General features: G+C 45.1%; 1 protein-coding gene and 1 long non-coding RNA gene across 3 annotated transcripts in view; one reads left to right on the forward strand and one right to left on the reverse strand.

Annotated features, from left to right (window-relative positions):
* LOC137421405 (uncharacterized) overlaps nucleotides 1-20,626 on the forward strand; it is a 243,643-nt gene that overhangs the window by 45,715 nt on the left and 177,302 nt on the right. The window contains exons 2-5 of one of the 2 annotated variants that reach the window (XM_068107435.2): nucleotides 4,661-4,798; nucleotides 8,171-8,375; nucleotides 13,067-13,205; nucleotides 13,397-13,552. In XM_068107435.2, coding sequence (XP_067963536.2) covers nucleotides 4,661-4,798; nucleotides 8,171-8,375; nucleotides 13,067-13,205; nucleotides 13,397-13,552 — 638 coding nt within the window. Of the gene's footprint in view, nucleotides 1-4,660; nucleotides 4,799-8,170; nucleotides 8,376-13,066; nucleotides 13,206-13,396; nucleotides 13,553-20,626 lie in introns of those variants that run through there. The other variant, XM_068107436.2, reaches the window with a different exon arrangement.
* Nucleotides 8,164-9,477, reverse strand: LOC144890635 (uncharacterized). The gene is made up of 3 exons (XR_013622338.1): nucleotides 9,238-9,477; nucleotides 8,411-8,616; nucleotides 8,164-8,277 (listed from the first exon to the last, which is right to left on the reverse strand). It is a non-coding gene; the product is annotated as an uncharacterized LOC144890635 (long non-coding RNA).

Consider the following 20,626-nt stretch of genomic DNA (forward strand, 5'->3'; position numbering starts at 1 on the left):
GAGATGCTTGGTCTGTTTAGTGTTCTCATCCAAAGGGTGTGGCTCATCATGTGGGTATCCCTGGTTCAAATCCCATAGACCATGTTGGTGTTGACAAATGTGTTCTTCCTGCTTGTGATGTATGTACAAGCGTTTCCATGAAATTGGTTGAAATCGGTACAAGGAATAACCAGGAAGGAACACGAGTGAGTCTGGGATTCTATCTGAAACTAGAACGCCACTCAGTAGAGCGCATACTCCCGCCGTGGGTCAAGTTGGAATAGTACGATTTCACAAAAGTTTGAGGGAGTAGTTCAGTGACAACACAAGACAGACACTGCACAGATATATATATATATATATATATATCTAGAATATATAGAAGATAATGTTAAAAAAAACAAGGCAATTTCACTTACATTTTCGGATTCAGCGTTCAATTCTATATAAGTGAGTGTATTTTGAGGCATGTGTGACTTCAAATAAAATTGTAAGCCAGGAAAACGTTCGTTTCATTCCTCAGGGATACAACATGTAAAACTGGCCCAAACGTCAAAACAAAACTCGCTCATTTTAAGTCGTACAAGCTAATGCGACCACTCATTCTTCTGGGAAGAATCCCGTGCACATGCTGGTCACACTTATAAGTGTCCTAAGTCTTTATAAGTTCATCAAATACTGACACCGCGATTGACATTCGCTGAGGTAAATGTTGATATCTCTTCTGAGGTAAAAAAAAAAAAAAAACAACAAAAAAAACAGTTTTAAAGCATTATACGTATCAAACGATACATTTTATGAAACCGGAAAACAGAATACACACTTTGGTGGTTTTAAAATGACAGAATATGTCTTAATTAGAAAAAAAAAGAACCCTGAAGACGACGCTGCTAACAAAATACACCGCTCTAACGCATAACCACGAGTTTAAGCTACATTTACAACAAATATGAAAACTATTTTCATATCACAATGTTAAATATAGTATATATGGAAGATAATGTTAAAAAAAAAATGAGCCCTATCTTCCAATGGTAAAAAAAATCCTTCAAAAAATTCCTGGATCCGGAATAATATCCTGAGCTTCACCAAAAACTAATCAATTCTTCCTTATCCCAAGGGCAATCATCCCACCAACTTTCATCCAAATCCGTTCAGAACCTTTCCAGATATCTTGTTCACAAACACACGAACACACACACACACACACACACACACACACACACACACACACACACACACACACACACACACACACACACACACACACACACACACACACACACATTCGAAAGCATTACTCCCTGGTGGGAGTAATAATTATTACCATTAGATTGATGGACAGATGGGAACGAGGCAATGCCCTATTACTCTATGCCGAGAGATTCATGAATTGTATCTATTAGAGGACGGGTGCGGAGTATCGTCAGAATGATTTACACATTGCTAAAGAAATTTTGAGACTTCCATGAAACAAAGAAAAGTCTTTTTGTATAGCGAGCACTATTATGGCACTGCATAAAAATCCCCTAAATAGAACTAAGTCAATGGTGCGCCATCGCAACTCCCCACGCTTCCCACTTAAAGTTAAAGAAAGGTGAAAGATGGCAAAAAAGTTCTCACCCAAACCCTAACAACCCGAATCCTAACAACCCTAACCCTAATTAAGTCCTCACCCCCTGGGGGCATTTTTTGTGTCCAATCCAAAAAGTCGTGAAATATTTCATGCGCCCCAATGTCGATTGCGTATACAGATATTTTAAAACGTGCCCGTAATTACATTTTCTGGTACCTGACCATTTGGGCGACATCATAAATGGAACTACTCTCCCACCCTCTCTCCATTTGGTGATCATATCTACCAAGTTTGGTGAATTTCTGCACAATCGTTTAGGAGGAGATAACGTGATGGACGGAGGGGATCGACGGACAGACAGACAGACAGAGCCGATTAACCGTTTTTTCAAAAAGCGTGGGGATAATCATGTACAAAACACTGTAGATGAAATGAAATAAAATAAAACACTATAACATGAAGATGAAACGCTACGGAGTACTTTAAGTTCCATCCCATCAAGTATGTTATACACAATATGTCTACCTAAATAAAAATTAAAAGGTAAGTGAAATGTGAATTATCAGCACTGTAATATACGCGTTGTGTTAAGCGGTACTTTCGTGTTGTATCACAAGAGAAAGGTAAGTGAAATGTATTCCTTCAAATTGATATGCATGTCAGTGTGTGTCGAAATCGTATTACCTGTTACCCAAACTGGTGTCCTCACTCGAAATCGTATTACCTGTTACCCAAACTGGTGTCCTCACTCAAAATCGTATTACCTGTTACCTAAACTGGTGTCCTAACTCAAAATCGTATTACCTGTTACCCAAACTGGTGTCCTAACTCGAAATCGTATTACCTGTTACCCAAACTGGTGTCCTAACTCGAAATCGTATTACCTGTTACCCAAACTGGTGTCCAAACTCGAAATCGTATTACCTGTTACCCAAACTGGTGTCCTAACTCGAAATCGTATTACCTGTTACCCAAACTGGTGTCCTCACTCGAAATCGTATTACCTGTTACCTAAACTGGTGTCCTCACTCGAAATCGTATTACCTGTTACCCAAACTGGTGTCCTCACTCAAAATCGTATTACCTGTTACCTAAACTGGTGTCCTAACTCGAAATCGTATTACCTGTTACCCAAACTGGTGTCCTAACTCGAAATCCTATTACCTGTTACCCAAACTGGTGTCCTAACTCAAAATCGTATTACCTGTTACCCAAACTGGTGTCCTAACTCGAAATCGTATTACCTGTTACCCAAACTGGTGTCCTAACTCGAAATCCTATTACCTGTTACCCAAACTGGTGTCCTCACTCGAAATCGTATTACCTGTTACCCAAACTGGTGTCCAAACTCGAAATCGTATTACCTGTTACCCAAACTGGTGTCCTAACTCGAAATCGTATTACCTGTTACCCAAACTGGTGTCCTAACTCGAAATCGTATTACCTGTTACCCAAACTGGTGTCCTAACTCGAAATCGTATTACCTGTTACCCAAACTGGTGTCCTAACTCGAAATCGTATTACCTGTTACCCAAACTGGTGTCCTAACTCGAAATCGTATTACCTGTTACCCAAACTGGTGTCCTAACTCGAAATCGTATTACCTGTTACCCAAACTGGTGTCCTAACTCGAAATCGTATTACCTGTTACCCAAACTGGTGTCCTAACTCGAAATCGTATTACCTGTTACCCAAACTGGTGTCCTAACTCGAAATCGTATTACCTGTTACCCAAACTGGTGTCCTAACTCGAAATCGTATTACCTGTTACCCAAACTGGTGTCCTAACTCGAAATCGTATTACCTGTTACCCAAACTGGTGTCCTAACTCGAAATCGTATTACCTGTTACCCAAACTGGTGTCCTAACTCGAAATCGTATTACCTGTTACCCAAACTGGTGTACTAACTCGAAATCGTATTACCTGTTACCCAAACTGGTGTCCAAACTCGAAATCGTATTACCTGTTACCGAAACTGGTGTCCTAACTCGAAATCGTATTACCTGTTACCCAAACTGGTGTCCTAACTCGAAATCGTATTACCTGTTACCCAAACTGGTGTCCAAACTCGAAATCGTATTACCTGTTACCGAAACTGGTGTCCTAACTCGAAATCGTATTACCTGTTACCCAAACTGGTGTCCTAACTCGAAATCGTATTACCTGTTACCCAAACTGGTGTCCTAACTCGAAATCGTATTACCTGTTACCCAAACTGGTGTCCTAACTCGAAATCGTATTACCTGTTACCCAAACTGGTGTCCTAACTCGAAATCGTATTACCTGTTACCCAAACTGGTGTCCTAACTCGAAATCGTATTACCTGTTACCCAAACTGGTGTCCTAACTTAAAATCCTATTGCCTGTTACCCAAACTGGTGTCCTCACTCAAAATCGTATTACCTGTTACCCAAACTGGTATCCTAACTCGAAATTGTATTACCTTTTACCCAAACTGGTGTCCTAACTCGAAATCCTATTACCTGTTACCCAAACTGGTGTCCTAACTCGAAATCGTATTACCTGTTACCCAAACTGGTGTCCTCACTCAAAATCGTATTACCTGTTACCCAAACTGGTATCCTAACTCGAAATTGTATTACCTTTTACCCAAACTGGTGTCCTAACTCGAAATCCTATTACCTGTTACCCAAACTGGTGTCCTCACTCAAAATCGTATTACCTGTTACCCAAACTGGTGTCCTCACTCAAAATCGTATTACCTGTTACCTAAACTGGTGTCCTAACCCCGAAATCGTATTACCTGTTACCTAAACTGGTGTCCTAACTCAAAATCGTATTACCTGTTACCTAAACTGGTGTCCTAACTCAAAATCGTATTACCTGTTACCTAAACTGGTGTCCTAACTCGAAATCGTATTACCTGTTACCTAAACTGGTGTCCTAACTCGAAATTGTATTACCTGTTACCCAAACTGGTGTCCTCAGGACAGAAATTTACACCTTGTGCCCACATTCGCTGTGAGAGAGGGAAGCGGCCGGCCACATGCCCCTTTGGGGACACCTGTTTCGTTTGTGGAGTGTGGTGTTGCCCCCAAAAACTTTGCTAACAGTCGTACATTCTGTACCTTATGCCTACACAGGCCCGGTTGATCTGCTGGAGTTCCTGGAAGGGCACGGAGTGACTAAAGTGCAAGGCTCTTGTCCCGGTTCTACTGCTGTGGAGTTGGGAAAAGAGAGCGAGGGCGAGCTGAATGTACCCGTCTCCAAGCTCTTCACAGGTAAAGTTCCGAAAGGTTTACCTGTCCTGGATTGATTATGTCATTCACACGTTACACTGCCTATTTCCAATTCCAAAGTCTTTTTTGTCTTGTTTGTGATGCATATGCACAAGATCCTCCAGGAGCCTGAGATAATGCAAATCAAAGTTCACTGCAAAATCCAGTGGTGGCCTCGTGTTGAGGACACTGCACCTCTCACCTCACCTGTGGAGCTCTCAGTGGTGTGACGTGGTGTGTCACTGCACTGGACCTCTCAAGGTTGTGGGTTCAAATCCAACTGAAGGCAGCATTGTTAATCCCAAGTCATATAATCCCAAATCTCATCTCCAGTCAATCATCCGACCTCTCATCCTCATGTCACCTCATCTCCAGTTATCTCATCCCAACTCTCATCTCCAGTCAATCATCCGACCTCTCATCCTCATGTCACCTCATCTTCAGTTATCTCATCCCAACTCTCATCTCCAGTCAATTATCCGACCTCTCATCCTCATGTCACCTCATCTCCAGTTATCTCATCCCAACTCTCATCTCCACTCAATCATCCGACCTCTCATCCTCATGTCACCTCATCTCCAGTTATCTCATCCCAACTCTCATCTCCAGTCAATCATCCGACCTCTCATCCTCATGTCACCTCATCTCCAGTTATCTCATCCCAACTCTCATCTCCACTCAATCATCCGACCTCTCATCCTCATGTCACCTCATCCCAACTCTCATCTCCAGTCAATTATCCGACCTCTCATCCTCATGTCACCTCATCTCCAATTATCTCATCCCAACTCTCATCTCCAGTCAATCATCCAACCTCTCATCCTCATGTCACCTCATCTCCAGTTATCTCATCCCAACTCTCATCTCCAGTCAATCATCCGACCTCTCATCCTCATGTCACCTCATCTCCAATTATCTCATCCCAACTCTCATCTCCAGTCAATCATCCGACCTCTCAGCCTCATGTCACCTCATCTCCAGTTATCTCATCCCAACTCTCATCTCCAGTCAATCATCCGACCTCTCATCCTCATGTCACCTCATCTCCAATTATCTCATCCCAACTCTCATCTCCAGTCAATCATCCGACCTCTCATCCTCATGTCACCTCATCTCCAGTTATCTCATCCCAACTCTCATCTCCACTCAATCATCCGACCTCTCATCCTCATGTCACCTCATCCCAACTCTCATCTCCAGTCAATCATCCGACCTCTCATCCTCATGTCACCTCATCTCCAGTTATCTCATCCCAAACTCTCATCTCCAGTCAATCATCCGACCTCTCATCCTCATGTCACCTCATCTCCAGTTATCTCATCCCAACTCTCATCTCCAGTCAATCATCCGACCTCTCATCCTCATGTCACGTCATCTCCAGTTATCTCATCCCAACTTTCATCTCCAGTCAACTATAGTCATCTGTCTGTTTGTGAACAGGATATCTCAAAAAGTTGTCAACGGATTTGCACGAAATTTGGTGGAGATGTTGGGTATGTTACAAGGACAAAACCATTAGATGTTGGTGAACATTCGGATCCGGATATCTGAGAATATCTGAGAATTTTAAAGTGATTCTTCACCATTGAGTGATCGGGTTAAAACTAATCCATAACACGATCCTTCAAAAAGTTGTGAACGGATTCAGCCCAAACTTGGAGGATGAGTTGGTTATGTGACAAGAAGCCGATTAGATTTTGGTTCAGGTCGGGATGCAGATCCGACCTATCAGTGGAATACAAAAAACTTAAACTGTTCAGCCTGGTGGAAGTATGCGCTCTACCGAGTACCGTTCTCGTTTACATCCTGTTTCTGTTTTTCTTTGACCTCACCCAAGGTTCCGCATTATATACCAAAGCAGGTCTAACAACTGTCTTGTGAATTCTTCCTTTCACTTTCAGCAGAACTTTTCTATCACAGAGCACTCCACTGCCCTTCCTCCAAGTATTCCATCCAGGCCGAATCCATTGCGTAATCTCCATTTATATCTTCTGTCACCACTGACCCCAAATACTTGAAGCTCCTCACTTTCTCCAGATCTTCACCGATAATCCTTTCACCTTCACCCCGATCCTCTTCTCTTCGCTCAAACCAACACTCCATATATTGAGTCTTTGGTCTCCTGATCTTCATACCCCAATCGTCCAGCACTTTTCTTCATTTCTCCAGATGTCATCTCTAAAAACCATGTCACTTCCTGTCCCACTCGCTCAGTTTGAACATCCATGCCAATCAGGAAGAGGAATGAGCTCATAGCGCCAATCCTTCATGAAATCCAACTCTAACTTCAATACTCTCACTCTCTCCCAAAAGATGCCTTAACAAACTCGAATTCCTCCAATGGTTGTCCATGTTGTCTGTGACTCTTCTTGATCAGTCTCATTTTGTTTTGTCTCTTCACTTCCAATCTGATGTTGGCCTGTCCTCTCTCACCACTTCCTGGTTACTGGTGTTAGTACTGTTTTGTTTGTTGATGTTAGTGCTTCGATTGCTCAACTTAAAGGGACGCAATCATGTCGGATTTAGAAGACATAATATGTTTTACATTAGCACAAAAAATATTTTTGGGACAATAAGCCACATAATTGTTGTTTTAAATCGGACTATATTCACTTCCGTTATGCAAATGAGCTACCGGTCTATTCGCGTGACGTCATGGGTGCATAACTCAAAAGTTTTCCCAATTTTTTTTTGAGCTCATGGGCCAGGGTTGTATATCCTTTAAAGTCTAAAACATATCTCTTCTAGAACAGTCAAGATTGTGTCCCTTTCACCAATGCTGTCCACCTTTCAATAGAGACAACATGCAGATACAACATGCACCTGTCCAGTGCATCGCATTGTTGTGTAGATGAACTGCAGGTACAACAACAGTCGGTTCGAATCCTCTGAATGATTGCACTTCCTTTTCGTTTGCACCTCTCCCTGCTCAACGCACAATGACCATTCATTGTGGTCGTGGCCTTGAGTTTACCTGTACAAGGTGAGGTCGTTTCGCTTACCCTAAAGGTGATCATGCTCATTAACGATTTAAAGCAGCTGCTTTGATTCGCATCCTCCTTCTAAATACCAAAATTAAGTGGTAGGCCTTGTTGCCGGTTGGCCATGCGGTTCCCTCTGTGGTTACTTAGTGATTGTGTTGCGCCCCCTGGAGGAGGTACCAACATCCGACAGAGGTACCAACTTCTGTTGGACAGACGCACATTCAAACTACTCTAAATCTCACATTAAATCAACACCACATCCGGTATGGGCCTTTAATTACTCTCAACGACTGGACATTTACATTCCATTTATTTATTAATTTAATAAACTTCAGCATCTATATCCTTCATGGATTGTTTACATTTCCTGTAATTTGTGTGTGTGTTGCAGATGGGTCCCCGCCAACGACCTTTTCCATCTTGGCTCTCCTGAGGACGAATGTGGAGTACGATCGGCTGTCCCTGTTGTCGGTCTGGGATGGCCATGGCCAGCGGAACCTACAGATGGACATAGGACCGAAACCTGGATTTGAGATTTACACAGGGATGAGAAATAAGGAGAAGGCCTTTTCACAAAGCAGCATCGCCAACGGAAAGTGAGTAAATACCGTACCTGTGTTATTGTTTGTACCTGTTTGGTAAATGATACTTTTGACTTCGTTTGTCGATTCAGATATCACGGGCTCGGCACAGGTGTGGTGTCATCACGTGAGAGCATCTTCTTGATGTGTTGTGTGATCAATTTCAACAGAGTTTATAAAAGGGCATGTGGGGGGCAGAGGGGAGAGGAGGTGTTGCAAGAGGGGGAGGGGGGGGGGTGGGGAGGGGCAGGTGTCGCTAGAGTGGGGGCAGCACACCACACACATTGCTAATGTGTAAATGTCTTGGGGAACAGGACCTGCCATAACATGACTCGGAATCTCAAACTAGGGGACATTCTTGGACACTGGACAAATCGACACACGTGTTCATAGCGGAGCATGCAACACACACACACACACACACACACACACACACACACACACACACACACACACACACACACACACACACACACACACACACACACACACACACACACACACACACACACGCACACACACACACACACACACACACACACACACACAAACTAGACCCATGTGTTCATAGGGGAGCATCAAATGGGTCTCGCTCTTCCATGAACCTCAATTCTGCAGTGAAAAGAAACCTACGTATGTATCTTTAGGTAGCTGCGTAGTTTTATGTGACATACTTTATTGACCCTGTGCCAACAACAGGTGTATCTCGTATATTTGTTAACACACAACCAATGACTTGTTGGTTTTTGCATACGATAAGAAACAACTAATCGGTGTACCAGAAGTGACTGGGGCAACACAACAACAACAACAACAACAACAACAACTAATCGGTGTAAGTCTGTTACCTTAGACCATGTATAAAAGAAAAGATTACCTTGTTGCTGTGGGGGAGATCGAGACTCAGACTAATATCTTCTTATCTCATGTTGTTCTCTCTTGAACATGGCCACCTGTTCCTATTCGTGTTTAGTACATGCGAACCGACTGATGAGTATGATCTCTGGGGTGTCTGATCTGGTATCCTCTAGCACATGTTGCTGAAATTTATAATGAAGGGGCAGAAGCCCGTGGTAATAATACCACAATGTAAAAATGAAGAAACTAAAAGGAAACCTTTTATTCTTGCGCTGGTTGAAAGATCACAAAAATGGGAGGTTACATATTTCGTAACAGCAAAAAATAAAAAAAAATTCTGGAGTGATTGAAACAGCGATTTGTTACCTATACACCGCACTGGTTCAATTTTCTGTCTGATTGGAAAAAAAACAATTTTCCCGTAGGTTTGGATTAATTTGAAGACTTTTAGTTAATTTTTTTTTTGCTCTCTGAGGAGCAATTCTGTGTTTCAGGGTGGGACAGACAGACAGACGGCATTAGCCTGATATATATCATCAATAGCCGGCGAAGCCGGTGTTGTGAATCAATGCGTATTATGTTGAAAAGCCAGATTTTGCTGGATCCTTTGAGAATTTCGAAGCTTGGACGCACCAAATCGTTCCATGGAGGCCGCCATCTTGCGGATGCGGAAGTATGCATAAACAATTGCGGAAAAGTTCAATGGAGGCTATGGCTTCGCCGGCTCATGGCGGCTTTATCTCTGAGATAAGTTGCCGTTGGTTACCTGACAGGAGTAAATTCCCTGTCAGAGGATCAAGGGGTCTTACTCCTATTGAGAGGAGTGGTCCCAATTGTATGACCATGCATTGTGGCCCTTCTGGGGCATGATGCATGCGTTTGAATGACCATGCGCTTCCCTCTTGGGGTTGAGGCGCATGTGTATTGTTATTGGGACAGCCTTGTTGACGTTGTGCCTTGACCATGGGGTCATGGTGCACGTCCGAGGCTGTTCAAATGTTTGACTTTTTACCTTTTTTCACAAGCAAAAAAGGCAGGCCTTAGCTATGGCCCTAAAACAGCAGTCGGGTCATATTATTGTTAACGGGATTGCCAGTGATAATGGTTTAGGGTTTTATGGCAGGTTTAAAGACTCATGTGAAGCGATGAAGTTCTATGGAAGTTTTTTCATCCGACCATTCCTTGTTGACATTTTATAACTGAGCATGTTGGGATGAGCACCGAAGTTTATGTGTAAAGGGAAATCATTGGGAGATTACCAAAAAGGTTTTGTGTAAAAGATTGAGTTGATCAAGGGCAAAAAGGCAACACAATACAGGTAGAACAAGGAATGGAAAGAATGAAGAGCAAAAGATGAGAGAAGCGACATAACCATAGCAACCTAGAAGTAAGAGGGTTTGTTAAGCTAGGACTAATGGGGGTTCCAAAAGAAAAGTGAATCAACAATTAAGATTTCAAATTTTTTTTGAGGAAAGATGCTTCAAGGACTAGAAAAGCAAACGTAATCGCAGAACTTCTACGTGTGCATTGTGCTGGCAAATGTGGACGGAGATGAAAGCAGTGACATGGGAAGAGGATATGAAAGAGATGGGAAAAGGGTAACGATGGACGGTTGTGGGAGGAGCAGGAAGGGGAAAAAGTGAGCTTTATGCGATTTGGGGATGGGGGATTGGGGGGAGGGGGAGGTAGGGAAGGGGGAGGGAGGGGGGAAGGGGAGGAGAGGGGGGAGCTGGGGAAGGGGGAGGAAGGAAGGGGGAGAGATGGGGAAAGGGAGGCAGGGGGGGGGGGGAAAGGAGGGTAGGGGGGAAGGGAGGGGGGAGGCAGGAGAGGAAGGGGGACTTTGGATTTTGGACCCCCATCCTCAAAGGAGGTGCACAAACCATCCTCCGTACCACAGCTGCACCTTTGATGTGCAGCCGTAGACTTCACTGGGAGAGATATTTGTCTGGCAGCGCACGTTGAGAAACAAAAGCGCTCCACCAGACGCGCATTCCACAAATGTGTCATAGAATGAGGTCCATTCAACTACTTATTTTGCCATCGAAAGGTGAAACTCCTTTTTCTTTCTCCAGTTAAAGCTGAATAAACGTTTGGAATTATAGACTTCTTTGCTTTTGGGGAGAAAAATTAAACAAACATGGCTTCGAGTGAGGATGTGAATGAGTGAGTGAATGTTTCCACAGAAGTAACAAACTTCAACTTCACAATTCGGTGAAGACATTTTGGATGAGGCGCAAAGCAAGTAAAACTTCAAGTAACAATCATTTCAACAACTTTCTCGGAAGTTAATAGTCAAATGGTAACTTTTGCGTCCAGCGTCCTTTTTAGCGATCCACTCACTGCTTGCACCGATTTTTCTAAACAATGAATGGCATTTCCTTCATTTTACATCCATGAACCTTTTATTTTATTTTATTGCTGACAGCATATTTCAGAGCTTGGTGCACTCACCTTTGAGCTCCATGGCCTACATAGTGTGGATTATATTCGCGATGCGCCAATAAATTGCCATCCTCTCTATAAATTGCCTCAAGAATTTGCTCAAATCCTCAATAATAAAAATTATTCAATAAATAAATAAATAATACAAAATAAATCTACTATGTAAGAGAGATGTCTGTCTGTGTGTGTCTGTCTGTCTGTGTCGCCATTTTTCTCAGAGATGGCTGAACGGACCTTCGTCAAACTTTCAGAGGTTCATCAGTGAGTGCCTGGGAGTGTTTTAGGCAAAAAAAAAACATTTTGAAAAAAAAAAGGATCGGTTTTTTGGACTTAAAAACAAACAAAAAAAAAAACACTCAATCGTGCCTAAGCCTTTTAGAATTAATGACAGTTATATACAAGTACACAATCGCATAAATAAATACAAAACAATCACCAGACATTTGAACACAAATAAATCAAACAATTCCAGAAGTGTACAAAGTTGGCAGTACGGCTTCTTCTTCTTCCTGATCGGCATCACACTTAACTCAGAAACGTGATGAACACCACATTCACTCACCAGCATATATATGAACCCCCTTCCTCTCCTGCCTCCCCCCTCCCTTCCCCCCTACCCTCCTTTCCCTCTCTCCCACCCTTACCCCCCCTGCCTCCCTTTCCCCATCTCTCCCCCTTCCTTCCTTCCTCCCCCTTCCCCAGCTCCCCCCTCTCCTCCCCTTCCCCCCTCCCTCCCCCTTCCCTACCTCCCCCTCCCCCCAATCCCCCATCCCCACTCCCCTCCCCACTCCCTCCCCCTTCCCCAGCTCCCCCCTCCCCTCCCCTTCCCCCCTCCCTCCCCCTTCCCTACCTCCCCCTCCCCCCAATCCCCCATCCCCACTCCCCTCCCCACTCCCTCCCCCTTCCCCACCTCCCCCCCCTCTGCCACAATCTCCCCCTCACCCCTCTCCCCCTATCCCCCCTCTCGCCCCCATCCCCTCCCCTTCCTCCCCCACCCTCCCCGCCCGGCAACGCGGGTACTTCTGCTAGTATTCAATAAATAATTCAACTCAATAAATAAATTATTGCTCTCAAATCCTCAATAAATTGCCTCTCTGCCAGGATCTTGGATGAATGGGTTTGCTGTCCGTTGGATGGCATTTTAAACCGGAATCCCATCCGACAGCCTTTTGCTGATGGAGGTTAAAGATTTTGGACTCTTTTGCCAAGAGTAATCCACCGTCGCATGCCCGCACTTTGGCAAAATTCCAAATTCCAGTCCTAACCGGTCATGGAATGCAATCCGGTTGCCTTCTTGCGATGAGTATATCAAAGGACTGGCAACCTACCAGCATATGTTAGTATATGCCATGTATGACGGGAATCACACACACAAACACACCTGTTTTCTTCCTGCACACTCCCAGATGGTATCACGTCTCCCTGAGTGTCCGTCGGAAGGTGGCTATCCTGTACGTCGACTGCCGGAAGGTTGCTTCTGTGAAGCTTGCCAAGGGCGGTCCATCCATTTGGGAGAACAAGGGAGACATGACCATTTCATTCCAGGTACACAAAATGGAACAGTCAAAAGTGTAATAAGGGGCACAATGTAATTTCTCTGGATGTCGGTTACTCACACACCAAATGATTTCATCGTGTAGTCATTGGATTGAGTACCTCCTCGTAACGTCTCCACTGTTCCCTTATGTTAGCAAAGTTGAACCTCGTTTCTCTCTTCGTGTTTCCTGCCACTCCAGGGAGTTCTGCAGCAGCTGATGATAACAGACGACTCTCGGGCAGCAAAAAAACACTGTTTGAATCCAAGTTTGGATTGTTCTTCATCAACAACGACTCCTCCAGCACCCAATTCCGCCACTCACCCTTTATCTCCTCAAGCCCAGGAAGCAGAGGAGGTATGTTCCTCTTCTTTATATTACTACTTCGTCTATTTCTGTCTTTGTCCATCATCGTCATGAAATGATTGAGCAAAATGTGCTGACAGCAAGGCAGTGTTGCATCAACGAGTGTACTGTTCTTTGGATGGTTGTTGTTGTTGTTGTTGTTGTTTTTATATAGCTACAGACAGTTCTCCCCCACATACAGTATGGTGTACCCCTTCATAAAGTCAGGGCCGCGACAGAGTTAGAGACAGACAGACAGAGAGAGAGACAGAGACAAGAGGGAAAGGGCTGGTCCATGGGGACCGATTCGCACTCTAACAAATCCAGGCAACAGGGAAAAATGGTGAAGATTTGCCCCCTGACTTGCATTGGGGGGTACAACCACCGTGAAGAGGCATCCCCAATAGTTGTTTTGGATGGATGTAGACCTGGGTGCTGGCTACGCCATCTGCCAGAATTTGCTCCTGCGGGACATGAATGATCTCACGATGTATTTTGGAACGAAAAGAACGGGCAATTGGCGTTTGCGTCCTGTCCAAATAACAAATTCCTGCCCTAAAGGTATTGCATTAGCGGGATAGCCATGCTCGTGTAAGTGATGCAACCAGCAGGCCTGGGAATGGATTGATGATCTGATTGTCGTATATTTATATTCATAGGCACAGAGAGAGGGTGCTATGAAATTGAAGAAAGTGAAAATTGAGACAGGAAGGAAAGAATGAATGGAAGAAAAAAAGCATATAGTGGAGAGGTGGAGACGTATGATTGGGTGGAGATGGGAACAAGAAGGAGAGGAGAGGGAAAGGCCACATGAGGAGCACACTGGTGAGAACAAGGGTGGCGGCTGTGGGTTAAATATTCCTCAATTTTTGCCTATGAAATAAATTTAATTATTCCCTTGTGCCGGGCTTCTTGAAAAGCGCTATATAAAATAAATGTATTATTATTATTATTGGAGGCCGACAGAGACCTTGGAGGTCAATTGTTCATGGTAACCTGCCTCCCAAGGCAGTTGTCGTTGTTTAGTTTCAGAAAGCCTCGGTTTACCCTGATTTCCATTGTTATGAGCAGTTCCTTGTTTTGCTGTTGTACAATCTACATACAGTAAGTGCTCACTTAGCATCGTCCTGGTTAACATTGTTTCGTTATTACGTCGCTGATCTATTAGCTAGAACATACTAGTTTAAAGTCGTTCACTGTTCTGTTGTTCACTGTTCTAAATACCAGTGTATAAGTCATACCGTAAATACCAGTGTATAAACCATACTGTAAATAGCGGTGTATACACCATACCGTAAATACCGGTGTATAAACCATACTGTAAATACCGGTGTATAAGTCGTACCGTAAATACCTCCAATTTATTACCAAAGTAATAGTTTCCTTGTTTTAATAATGGTATACAATATAAACCATACCATAAACACCGATGTGTAAGTCATACCGTAAATACCGGTGTATAACCCATACCGTAATTACCGGTGTATAAGTCGTACCGTAAATACTGGTGTACAAACTATACAGTAAATACCGGTGTATAAACCATACCATAAATACCGATGTATAAGTTATACCGTAAATACAGGTGTATAAACCATATCATAAATACCAGTGTATAAACCATGCTGTAAATACCGGTGTATAAGTCATACCGTAAATACCGGTGTATACACCATACCTTAAATACCGGTGTATAAGTCGTACCGTAAATACCGGTGTATAAGTCATACCGTAAATACCAGTGTATACACCATACCGTAAATACCTGTGTATAAACCATACCGTAAATACCGGTGTATAAACCATACCGTAAATACCGGTGTATAAACCATACCGTAAATACCGGTGTATACGTCGTACCGTAAATACCAGTGTATAAGTCATACCGTAAATACCAGTGTATAAACCATACCGTAAATAGCGGTGCATACACCATACCGTAAATACCGGTGCATAAACCATACTGTAAATACCGGTGTATAAGTCATACCGTAAATACCAGTGTATTTGTCATACCTTAAATACCGGTGTATAAACCATACCGTAAATACTGGTGTATAAGTCGTACCATAAATACCGGTGTATTTGTCATACCATAAATAACGGTGTATAAACCATACTGTAAATACCAGTGTATAAGTCGTACCGTAAAAACCAGTGTATAAGTCATACCGTAAATACCGGTGTATAAACCATACCATAAATACCGGTGTATAAACAGTACCGTAAGTACCAATGTATAAGTTATACCATAAATACCAGTGCATAAACCACACCGTAAATACCGGTGTAAAACCACACCATAAATACCGATGTATAAACCATACCATAAATTCCAGTGTATCAATCATACTGTAAATACCGGTGTATAAGTTATAACGTAAGTACCGGTGTATAAACCATACCGTAAATACCGGTGTGTAAACCATCCCGTAAATACCGGTGTATAAACCATACCGTAAATACCGGTGTGTAAACCATCCCGTAAATACCGGTGTATAAACCATACCGTAAATACCGGTGTATAAAAATACCGTAAATACCGGTGTATAACCTGTACCATAAATACCGGTGTTTCAGTCATACTGTAAATACCGGTGTACAAACCATACTGTAAATACCGGTGTATAAACCATACCGTAAATACCGGTGTATAAAAATACCATAAATACCGGTGTATAAACCGTACCATAAATACCGGTGTATAAGCCATACCGTAAATACCGGTGTAGAAAGCATACTGTAAATACCGGTGTATAAACTATACCATAAATACCAGTGTATAAGTCGTACCGTAAATACCGGTGTACAAACCGTACCGTAACCGGTGTATAAACCATACCATAAATACCAGTGTAGAAACAATTCCGTAAATACCGGTGTATAAACAATTCCGTAAATACCGGTGTATAAACCGTACCGTAAATATGGGTGAATGACCCATACTGTAAATACGGGTGTATAAACCATACTGTAAATACTGGTGTATAAGCCATACCATAAATACCAGTGTATAAGCCATACTGTGGCGGTTACCTTATGTGCAGGTAACCGCATGTGGCGGTTACCTTATTTGATTACCTTATTTGGGCATGTGCATGGTTGTGCGGACGTGACGCACGCGCGGTTGCTGGAGCCACGCCCTCCGAAGAGGGCTTTTGGCTTTATATAAGCGTGCCGACTTCCGTTAGAGTTTAGGGTGCTGGATCTTGCTGTTACAATAAACCATCTTCGAACCCTACGAATGGCCTCGTTCTCTCGCCTTCCGCGACTCCTAAACTGGTGACCTCCGACTGCCCCCGAACGGATTCTGGGGCTGCAAACAAACACGGCAAGCGCGCCCTAGCCAGGGAAGCCACCTAAGCTGGTGACGCCGGCTTCTCCCGCACGGCTTCGGGCGCAGTTTCGAACGCGGTTTCGAAATGCCGGAGTTTCGGTAACGACGACGGCCATGACTATGAGGTTCACGCACCGCGCTCGGCTCCTCCTCTACGACCGGAGGGGCGAACCTATTCCAAGACCCTCCGAAGGCACGGCTGCTTCGTCACCTTCGCGCGCACTGACGTTGGCGGAACGGCTGTTTCGTCACCTTCGCGCGCGGACGTTAGCGGCACGGCCGCTTCGTCACCCTCGCGCAACTACAACTACAACCGCAACTACTTCTCCGACCCTGCAACCTCGGGAGGCCCGCGAGGAACCTCGGCAGCCTCCACCGAGGCCTTGACCAGCCCCTCGGTTGGCTCACCCGCTTTTCGCGTGCACCGCTCAAGCCTTCTCGGCACTGCACCCGCGACCTGCAACCTCGGGAGGCCCGCAAGGAACCTCGGCAGCCTCCCCCGAGGCCTTGACCAGCCCCTCGGTTGGCTCACCCGCTTTTCGCGTGCACCGCTCGAGCCTTCTCGGCACTGCACCCGCGACCTGCAACCTCGGGAAGCCCTCGAGGAACCTCGGCAGCCTCCCCCGAGGACTTTCCCAGCCCCTCGGTCGCCTCGGCCTACGCATAGGCCCGTGGAGTGCATTCTGGGGGGACGTATGTGGCGGTTACCTTATGTGCAGGTAACCGCATGTGGCGGTTACCTTATGTGATTACCTTATTTGGGCATAATACACGTGCACGGGCCTGTTGGACTTGTGGTTGTGCGGACGTGACGCACGCGCGGTTGCCGGAGCCACGCCCTCCGAAGAGGGCTTTTGGCTTTATATAAGCGTGCCGACTTCCGTTCGAGTTTAGTGTGCTGGATCTTGCTGTTACAATAAACCATCTTCGAACCCTACGAATGGCCTCGTTCTCTCGCCTTCCGCGACTCCTAAAATACCATAAATACTGGTGTATGAGTCATACCGTAAATACCGGTGTAGAAAGCATACTGTAAATACCGGTGTAGAAAGCATACTGTAAATACTGGTGTATAAACCATACCATAAATACCGGTGTATAAACCATACCGTAAATACCGGTGTATAAACCATACCATAAATACCGGTGTATAAACCATACCGTAAATACCGGTGTATAAGTCATACCGTAAATACCGGTGTAGAAAGCATACTGTAAATACCGGTGTATAAACCATACCATAAATACTGGTGTATAAGTCATACCGTAAATACCGGTGTAGAAAGCATACTGTAAATACCGGTGTATAAACCATACTGTGGCGGTTACCTTATGTGCAGGTAACCGCATGTGGCGGTTACCTTATGTGATTACCTTATTTGGGCATAATACACGTGCACGGGCCTGTTGGACTTGTGGTTGTGCGGATGTGACGCACGCGCGGTTGCCGGAGCCACGCCCTCCGAAGAGGGCTTTTGGCTTTATATAAGCGTGCTGACTTCCGTTCGTGTTTAGTGTGCTGGATCTTGCTGTTACAATAAACCATCTTCGAACCCTACGAATGGCCTCGTTCTCTCGCCTTCGGCGACTCCTAAACTGGTGACCTCCGACTGCCCCCGAACGGATTCGGGGGCTGCGGACGAACACGGCAAGCGTGCCCTAGCCAGGGAAGCCACCTAAGCTGGTGACGCCGGCTTCTCCCGCACGGCTTTGGGCGCAGTTTCGAACGCGGTTTCGAAATGCCGGAGTTTCGGTAACGACGACGGCCATGACTATGAGGTTCGCGCACCGCGCTCGCCTCCTCCTCTATGACCGGAGGGGCGAACCTATTCCAAGACCCTCCGAAGGCACGGCTGCTTCGTCACCTTCGCGCGCACTGACGTTGGCGGAACGGCTGTTTCGTCACCTTCGCGCGCGCTGACGTTAGCGGCACGGCCGCTTCGTCACCCTCGCGCAACTACAACTACAACCGCAACTACCTCTCCGACCCTGCAACCTCGGGAGGCCTGCGAGGAACCTCGGCAGCCTCCCCAGAGGCCTTGACCAGCCCCTCGGTTGGCTCACCCGCTTTTCGCGTGCACCGCTCGAGCCTTCTCGGCACTGCACCCGCGACCTGCAACCTCGGGAGGCCCGCGAGGAACCTCGGCAGCCTCCCCTGAGGCCTTGACCAGCCCCTCGGTTGGCTCACCCGCTTTTCGCGTGCACCGCTCGAGCCTTCTCGGCACTGCACCCGCGACCTGCAACCTCGGGAGGCCCGCGAGGAACCTCGGCAGCCTCCCCCGAGGACTTGCCCAGCCCCTCGGTCGCCTCGGCCTACGCATAGGCCCGTGGAGTGCATTCTGGGGGGACATATGTGGCGGTTACCTTATGTGCAGGTAACCGCATGTGGCGGTTACCTTATGTGATTACCTTATTTGGGCATAATACACGTGCACGGGCCTGTTGGACTTGTGGTTGTGCGGACGTGACGCACGCGCGGTTGCCGGAGCCACGCCCTCCGAAGAGGGCTTTTGGCTTTATATAAGCGTGCCGACTTCCGTTCGAGTTTAGTGTGCTGGATCTTGCTGTTACAATAAACCATCTTCGAACCCTACGAATGGCCTCGTTCTCTCGCCTTCCGCGACTCCTAAAATACCATAAATACCAGTGTATAAGCCATACCATAAATACCGGTGTATAAGTCGTACTGTAAATACCGTTGTATAAACCGTACCGTAAATACCGGTGTATAAACCATACCGTAAATATGGGTGTATGACCCACACTGTAAATACGGGTGTATAAACCATACTGTAAATACTGGTGTATAAGTCGCACTGTAAATACTGGTGTATAAGTCGCACTGTATAGTTTGGGAGAGTGATGAAGAAATTGCACAAAAATGATAGTCAATTAAAAAATGGGTACATAAAAACAAAAAGGCAGCTCTGTCTACTGTAATGCCATGGCTTGCAAAAGCAGCCTGAATAGTGTTCACAGTTGTGGTTCACCTCGTTAATCATCTTACTATAATTCACCAAATGTCTGTCTGTCTGTCCGTTCGAAGGTACCGTAAAAACTGCTGAACCGATCGCAAAGATATTTTGGGTGGGTAATTCTGGGATCCCCAGGAGTAAAATAGTCTATTTAGTTTTCCCAATTTCAGCTTTGGTCTCCAGCATTCTCAGGTTTGGACTCCCGCATAACATTCACGTTTGCATGACGTCCATTGTTCTCATTGTGACGTCTTCTTACGTCGAGCAACGGTACCCGCCCTATGGGCGGGGCTTCAATTGGGAGGCCCAAATGAAAAGGCTACATATCAGAAATATATTTTTAAAAATATCAGACGGTTTTTTTTCTTTTAAACGATTTATATAAACATCCGTTAAATCTCGATCGGTGCAGCCGTTTGTGCGACACCCGGGAAAATAACGTCATGCGGGAACAAGTATCAGCAGGATGTGGCAGTGTGGGAGTCCACGTTTGCACCGATCGGCTCCACCGATCGCTGCACAGTGTGCCGTACAAACGACTGCACCGATCGCTGCATGGCTGCATCGATCGGATGTGGCATGAAGGAGGATCTGCACTTCGGCATGAAGGAGGATCAGATCTAACAGATTGCTGTCTCCATCGATCTTGCCAAGGCTGTAACACCTATCAGCTCAAAATCCTTTTAACTGTTGATTTGGTACAGTTACACGTATCGGGAATTTGGTACACGTATCGGGAGTACATTTGACATAGCGATTGTGAACACGATTATC

Source organism: Myxine glutinosa, chromosome 2 (assembly GCF_964187855.1).
Source record: "Myxine glutinosa chromosome 2, kmMyxGlut1.1, whole genome shotgun sequence".
NCBI lineage: Eukaryota > Metazoa > Chordata > Myxini > Myxiniformes > Myxinidae > Myxine > Myxine glutinosa.